This window comes from Eimeria necatrix, genomic scaffold (assembly GCF_000499385.1).
Source record: "Eimeria necatrix Houghton genomic scaffold, Enh_scaff1056, whole genome shotgun sequence".
Classification (NCBI taxonomy): Eukaryota; Apicomplexa; class Conoidasida; order Eucoccidiorida; family Eimeriidae; genus Eimeria; species Eimeria necatrix.
In genome coordinates, this window is record NW_013651855.1 from 1 (window position 1) to 7,847 (window position 7,847).

At 60.6% G+C, this 7,847-nt stretch overlaps 1 protein-coding gene across 1 annotated transcript; it reads right to left on the bottom strand.

Annotated features, from left to right (window-relative positions):
• Window positions 1-6,647: 6,647 nt before the first annotated feature.
• Window positions 6,648-7,425, bottom strand: ENH_00001880 (hypothetical protein; the record flags this gene model as incomplete). The annotated part of the gene is made up of 2 exons (XM_013578212.1): window positions 6,648-6,862; window positions 7,209-7,425. The coding sequence occupies 2 exons, from the start codon at window positions 7,423-7,425 to the stop codon at window positions 6,648-6,650; spliced, it is 432 nt and encodes a 143-aa protein (XP_013433666.1).
• Window positions 7,426-7,847: the final 422 nt, after the last annotated feature.

Genomic DNA, 7,847 nt, shown 5'->3' on the forward strand with positions numbered 1-7,847 from the left:
TCACTCACAAATGCGTAAATGCAGTTCAAAAGAACTGCTGGCTTAGCGTGGCTACGCGGACTCGCACTTGGATACATATTTGTACGTATATATATACATATATACATTTATATGCCTATTTATATATATATATATATATTATTTATGTATATTCGCATGTGTATTTATATACCTATTTATATATATATTATTTATATATGAATAAAGAGGCATATATCTATGTGCCTACTTACATATATATTACTTATGTATGTTTATACACATTCATACTTCTATACCTGTTTGTATATATTTGTGTGTGTATGCATGCATTTATGTGTATATACCTATATCTATATATATATATATGTATATTATTTATGTGCGTATATTCATATTTATATACCTATTTATGGCTGTATAAATGCGCATGCATAGACTCAAGAGCATGCGTGTAGACAGGTACACGGGCCTTTTTAAGTATATACTTTTACATTTATAATAAAAAATATATTTTTATTTTTAAAGAAGAACTTCCCATAAATATAAGCCCGGGTAAATCTATCCCGAGCCGCCTGAGGCGGCAACCCCCAGTCAAAAGGGCCCCCAAGGGGGCCCCCCAGACCCCTTTTTTCCTCTTTAACAGCTCGTGGGGCCCCATATGGCCAGAAATGCTTTTTTTTTGTGTTTTGTCTTTATTTAGGGTGGGTGTGTTGCTGCTGTCTGCGGTGTACAGACACTGCAGCAAGTGCGGTGTCTGGGGTTGCCAGCCCCTGCTTCTCCGACTTGGTTCTTTGCTTGCTCGTTGGACTCTTCTAGATGAGTTTAATTTATCAATTTAGTTTTTAAATGTAATTTTTGTCCTTTTAAATGCAATCAATTCGATCTGAGAAGCGCAAAGGAAGGGAAACTCTCGGCCCCCCCCTGCATGCGCTGATCAGCCCCAGACCCACCGCAGCCCCGGGCCTCTGGAAGTGCTTGTTGAGGGTTTCCCGTCACTCAGATCTTCATGAGGGTCTAGGGTTTAGGGTTTAGGGTCGAGGGTTTAGGGTTTGCGCTTGAGATCTGCTGCTACTCCGCTAGCCCCCTCTGCGAGCCCCTGCTCCTGGGGCCCAGCCAGCGCCGCCTCTCTTCAGGGGGCCCCCTGTGCTGCTGCTGCAGCCCCTAGGGGCCCCCCTGTACCCTCTTCAGGGGCCCCCGAGGGCCCCCTGCCCATCCCACGCCCCCGCGGGCCCTCGCGGGCCGCCTTGGGGGCCCCCCACCCGCGGCCCCCCGCCGAGCCCTGCAGCGGCCGCAACAGCAGCAGCAGCAGCAGCGCCTGCAGCAGCAGCAGCAGCAGCAGCAGCAACAAGATGGCTGCTGTGCAGGGCGACAAGGGGCCCCCCGTGGGCCTCGCCGGGCCTGCTGGCTGGTCCGAGCTGCTCTCGCGCGTGGGGGCCCCCGAAGAGGGGCCCCCCCCGCTGCTGCGGCGGATTCATGCTGCAGCACTTGCTGCTCGTTCTGCATTGTTTGGCTTTGGAGGCGGGGAGTCCAGCCTGCTGGGCCCGTCGGCCGCTGCTGCTGCTGCTGCTGCGGGCAGCAGCAGCAGCAGCAGCAGCAGCTACGGCTACGAGCTGCTGGAGTCCCTGCTGCCAGCAGCAGCACCAGCCCCCTTTCTGGGGGCCCGAGATGGCCTGGCAACTTCTTTGGCCCGATACACCCGAGAGTGCAGGAGGCTGCGGGCTCAGGGTTTGTTTGCTGATGGTTTATCTCTTATTGAGGGGCCCCCTGCTGCTGCTGCTGCTGCTGCTGCTGCTGCTGCTGGGGGCGCCGCGGGGCTGGCGGCCGCGCCCGCTGCAGCAGCAGCAGCAGCGCAGCAGCAGCAGGAGTGGCTCGTGGGGCTCGAGGGCAGCAACAGCGGCATTGATGTTGCTGCTTTCCGCAGCTTGCGGCGCCTCCACCAAAGTGCAGCAGCAGCAGCACGCAGCGCAGCAGCAACATCGCAGCAGCAGCTGCTGGCTGCTGTGGACATGGAGAGAGACCTCAAGTGCTGGGCAGCAGCAAAGGCGGCGCTCATGCAGCAGCTGGCGCTGCCAGCAGCAGCAGCAGACAGTCTGCTGCAGCAGGGCCCCTCCCCCGGGGGGGCCCCCGGGGGCCCCCGGGGGGCCCCCCATGGACTCCCCGAGGCCCTGCAGCCGCACCCTCTTCTTACAGAGCCTGAGCAGCAGCTGCTGTACGCTTTGCCTGCGCTGCAGCAGCTGCAGCAGCAGGAAGACGGGCGGGGCCTGGCGCTGCTGCTGCAGCAGCTGCCGGCAGCAGCAGCAGCTGCTGCTGCTGCTGCTGCAGTGGACCTCGAGAAGCCGGCAGCAGCAGCAGCAGCAGAGGCCGTCTGCGTGCGCTCTTCTGCGCTGGACAGCTGGGGTGTATGGACACCTGAGCAGCAGCAGCACTGCAGCAACTGGCTGCGGCTGCTGCTGGGCATTCTCCGCTGCTTAGAAGTTTGGCGCTGGGGGCCCCCCAGCAGCAGCTCGCTGCTGCAGCTGCTGCTGTGCAACGCTGTTGCTGCACTGGAGGAGGACCGGCGTTTGGCCGCGGGGGCCCCCGACTTGCTGCTGCAGGCAGCAGCAGCAGCAGCAGCAGCAGCAGCGCGCGGCGCCGACGAGCAGCTCTGCTGCAGCACGGACCTCGCGCTGCCCTGGCTGCAGCTAGCAGCAGCAGAAGAAGCAGCAGCAGACACAAGGGGGCCCCCCAGGGCCTCTCTTTGGTGGCCGGCAGTTTATTTGGCCTTCAGAAGTGGAGACTTACTTGTAAGACCCTCCCCTAGTACCCAGGGGCCCCCCTCCCCGGGGGCCCCCCTCTAGGGGCCCCTTACCTAGGGGGGCCCCCCTTCGATAGGGGCCCCTTGTCCGTTTGGGCCCGGTCTTTAGGGGCCCCTTATTTTTGGGGGCCCCTTATCTATGGGGGCCCCCGTCTCCGGGGGCCCCCTTGTTTGTGGGGGCCCCCTATTTGTGGGGGCCCCCGTTTCTAGGGGCCCCCTTGCTTGTGGGGGCCCCTTATCTATGGGGGCCCTCTGTCTCTAGGGGCCCCTTTATTTATGGGGGCCCCCCGTATCGCAGGGGCCCCCCTTATCTGTAGGGGCCCCCACTCCTTATCTGTCTATGGGGGGCCCCCTTACATTTATTGGCCTTTCCTTATCTATGGAAAGTCCCCCTTATTTTGGGGCCCCTTAAACTTGGGGGGCCCCCAAGGCTTGGGGCCCCCCGTGGGGCCCCTGACTTAGGGGGGCCCCTTTGTTTGGTTGCTGCAGCTGTTGGCCTCGCCATTGCTCATGTGCTGCTGCTGCTGCTGCTGCTGCTGCTGTTTGTTTGCTGCTGCAGTGCCTCCTCTGCCTGGGCGCGGGCTCTACCTTGGGGCCTGGCTGCTGCAGCTTTTCTGCTGCAGCTTCTGCGGCGATTGCTGCTGCAGCAGCAGACCCATCTGTGGCATCCCAGCAGCAGCAGCAGCAGCAGCAATCTGTGTGCGTCCGCGAGTTCGGGCCCTATCCGCCGCTGCTGCCTTTCATTTGCCGGCAGCTGCTGCTGCTGCTGCTGCGCACTTCCGTCGAGGCAGTGAAGCGTAATGCAGCAGACAAAGAGGGCCAATCAGCAGCAGACGGTAGGGCTTGCCTACCTGCACAGCTGCAGCAGCAGCAGCAGCAGCAGTAGCAGCAGCAGCAGCGGGGTCCCAGAGTTATAAGAATAGCGCCTTAAACTTTAATAAAGCCTTCTACTCTATGTGCAGCAAAAGACCCTAAATAAAGCTGCAGCCTTCCCTCTGTATCTTACTTGTTAGCTCTTCGAAAGCAGCAGCAGCCGCAGCAGCAGCAGCAGCCGCACCCGCAGCAGCAGCAGCAGCAGCATGCATCGGCTTCACTATAGTTTGGCCTCTGCTGCTTCTTGTGCCCTTTGCAGCGCTGCAGGCTTTCATTGCTGCTATGCCGACTGCTGCTGCTCTTTCCCCCGAAGCTACAACAGCCAGAAGCTGGAGTGACTGCTTCGTGCTGCACCCACCGCAGCAGCAGCAGCAGCAGCAGCAGCAGGAGGACGCGGCTGAGCGGACAGATCCGCATCTGCTGCTGCTGCTGTCGCTGCTGCGGCCTGACCTTTGGCCCCCTCTTAAGCTTTCGGATACGCTGCAGGTAAACAATCTTGTGCGATTTAGGCCGAAAGGTTTAGGGTTTAGGGTTTAGGGTTTAGGGGTTCTTTGTTAGCTGCTGCTTCCAGCAATATGCAGCCAGGTGTGCTGTCGCAGTGTTGGTGAGCAGTCTGTCTTGCCGGGTTGCTGCTGCTGCTTCTGCTGCAGCAGGTGACACAGGAGGACTTTCTACACTACCGGCTAATGCTGCTGCTGGCTCAGGACCACCAGCAGCAGCAGCAGCAGCAGCAGCAGCAGCGCGGAAGCGACAGCTTCTTGCTGCGCGGCCTTCGTTCTCTCGTGAGCAAAGTAAAGCTGCAGGGGCCTCTTTTCTTTGACCCTCAGCAGCAGCACATGGAGTTCGCAGCAGCAGCAGCAGCGGGACACGGTGGGGGCGTGCCGCAGCGCCTGCAGCAGCAGCAGCAGCAGCCCTGGTGTGACCCGCAGCAGCGCATTGCTGCTGCGCTGCATGTCAACTTTACCTACGCGTGGCTGCTGACTCTTTGCGGAGGTTTAATAGATGCGCTTTTGTGGCTGCTGCGCACCTACCCCTTCCTCAGAGTAAGAGAGCAGCAGCAGCAGAAACAGCAGCAGCAGGTGCTGCTGCTGTTGTTACTGCCATTTAATCGGTTACTTGGCACGTTGTGCTGCGCGTGCTGCTGCTGTATTGCTTCTACTGCTGGTCTGGGTGCTGCTGCAGCTGCCGCTTCTGCTGCTGCTGCAGCTGCCGCTTTTGCTGCTGCTGCTGCTGCTGCGGCGCCGCGGCTGTGTGAAAAAGTCCGTTAGGGCTGCAGCTGTTTGCTGATTGGCCTGTGTCTTTGTGCTGCAGCGAGTTGCGTTGGTGCTGCTGCTGCTCTGCTATAGATTTGGCTGCTTCGAGTCTGCTGCGCTGCTGCACCTGTCGTCGGAGGCCCTGCGGCAGGCAGCAGAAGCAGCGTGTGGGGCCCCAGCAGCAGCGGGGGCGGGGGCGTCCGCGGCTGCAGGCTTCGACTCAGCAGCAGCAGCAGCAGCAGCAGCAGCAGGGGGCCCCTGGAGCGACGAGGCGTGGGCCGTGGAGCGGCAGCAGCAGGGGGCCCCCGGCGAGGGCCCCCTGGCGACCTTTCTTGCGGAGGACTTGGCAGCAGCAATTGGCAGCACGTTCGGGTGTACAGACACCCCAGCAGCACAGCTAGCCAGCAGGCTGCTGTTTGCTGCTGTGCCCTCCCCGGCCCCCACGGGGCTGCTGCGCTGCAGCGCGAGGGCGCAGCTGAAGGCTTTGCTGCTGGCAGCAATGGACGGGGGCCTTTTGGGGACAGCTCCCCTTGCGAAGGTCTTTGCCCTCAGCGTGCGTCTGCAGCAGCAGCAGCAGCAGCAGCAGCAACTCGCCCTGCTGCCTCTTTCTGCTGCTCAGCTGCTTCTATCCTGCCCCGCTGGCCCTCGCTGTTGCGCTGCTGCTGCTGCTGCTGCGCTGCTGCTGTGTCTTTGTTGCGGGGGCCCCTGGCTTCCGGGGAGCAGGCGAGGGGCTGGATGTCTGTGCTGCTGCTGCTGCTGCTGCTGCTGTGCTGCTGGGTGGGTGTCTCGCAGCTGCTGCCGCTGTTCTGGTCAGTCCCGCTGCTGCCAGCAGTTGTGCGGGAGGCCTATGGGGCCCTCACTAGGCCTGGGGTTTTGCTGGGGGAAGGAGAAGCAGGAATGGCTGCGGGATTGCTGGAGACTTTGCTGCTGCAGGAGCCCGAGCAGCAGCTGCGCAGGCCGCAGCAGCAAAGGCTCGTCGCAGACTGCAGCAGCAGCAGCAGCAGCAGCAGCGGCCCACGCGCCGCGCCGATGTCCCGGCTGGAAGACGAGCTGTGGGGCTCTTACTTCGTGCTGCTCGACGCCGACAGCAGCAGCAGCAGCAGCACCAGCGGCAGCAGCAAGAAGGGCGCAGGCTCTCCGTGGGCGGACTTCGACTGCGAGCCCGCCGCAGACAGCAGCAGCAGCAGCAGCAGCAGCAGCAGCAGCAGCGAGGAGCTGCAGCAGCGCCGCAGGCTGCTGGAAGAACACCCTTTTATTTTCCTGCTGCACTGCGCGCTGAGACACGAAGCAAAAAGACGGGGGGACTTGCGCGCAGCTGTTGCTGCTTCTTGGCTTCTCACAGACGAGCGAAATGCTGCGGGTGGGTTCGATTCCCGGCAGTACTGTTGGCAGTTGCACTAGAAAAGCCCCCCTCACCGCTGCTGCTGCTGCTGCTGCTGCTGCTGCTGCTGCTGCTGCTGCAGAGGCGCTGGCGGACGCGCTGTCGTCGCAGCTCTTCGCAGACTTCAACACGGAGAACAGCCACCAGCGCCTCGAACTAAAGGCTTTCTTTTTGCATGCATTTAATGTCTTGAAGGTCAGCTGTTGCTCCCTCCCTGGGCCTTCAGGTGTCTGTACACCTCGCCTGCGCCCCCCGCAGCGGCTGCGGGGGCCCCCGGGGCCCCACAGGGCCGAAGGGGGCCCCTGTGCATGCATTGGTGGGCCCCACAGGGCCCGCTAATGTATGCAGGGGGCCGCAGCCAGGGCTAGGAGGGGCTTGGCGTGGGGTCACAGGCTTTGGAACTGCTGCTGCTGCTCCTGCTGCTGCTGCTGCTGCTGCTGTGACTGTGCAGCGAAGCAGCGCAAGAGTGCCCCGCCGGCTGGACTTGCTGGCTGCTCGCGGCTTGTTCTTTTCTCTCTTGAGCTCCGAGCGCTTCTTTGAAGCCATGCATGCATTTAACAACATGCAGCAGCAACTCAGGTGAGCTATGCGGCCTCTGGCTGTCTTCTGGGGCCCCCTGGGGCCCCGAGGGGCCCCCTGGGGCCCCCTGGGGCCCCCTGGGGCCCCCTGAGGCCCCCTGGGGCCCCCAGTTCTCCTTGGGGGCCCCCTCTCCTTGGGGGCCCATTTCTATCTTTTTGTTGGGGCCCCACAGTTTGCCCGGGGGAGTGCAGCAGCTGCTTTTGCTTCTGAACTGCTGCTGCTTTGCTGCACCTAGTGGCCTACTGCCGTCTCTAGCTGCTGCAGTTGCTGCTGCAGTTCCTGCTCACCAGCAAAGGAGTCTTCATTGTTGCATGCGCTTTCTGGTGTCTGCTGCTGCGGCTCGCAGGCTGCTGCCAGACTCTCGGGAAGAAATTAACGTCTACTTTAAGGGCCCCCACGACCCCCAATTTGCTGCCAGCTTGCTGGACGCTTTGGCCTTTTTGCTGCGCCAAATGCTCGCCCAGGGCTACCTGGTGAGCCCCACCAGCTGTACATACACCGCAGCAGTAGAGGCCCTTCTGCTGTACATACACCGCAGCAGCAGAGGCCCTTCTGCTGTACATACACCTCAGCAGATCCCCCTCAGTTGTGCATACATCGCAGCAGCAGAGGCCACTCAGCTGTACATACTCCGCAGTAGCAGAGGCTCCTCAGTTGTACATACACCGCAGCAGCAGAGGCCCCTCTGCTGTACATACGCCGCAGCGGCCACAGGCCTCTCAGCTGTGCATACACCCCAGCAGCAGAGCTCCCTCAGTTGTACATATACCGCAGCAGCCCGAACCCGCTTAGGTGTACAAACACTTTAGCAGCCAGAGCCCCCTCAGCTGTACATACACCTCAGCAGCGCAAGCCCGCTCAGCTGTAGCTGTGCATACACCTCAGCAGCCTGAGCGCGCTTAGCTGTAGATACACCCCAGCAGACTGAGCCCGCTCAGCTGTAGCTGTGGATACACTTAGATTTAACTTATTAAAAACAACTACT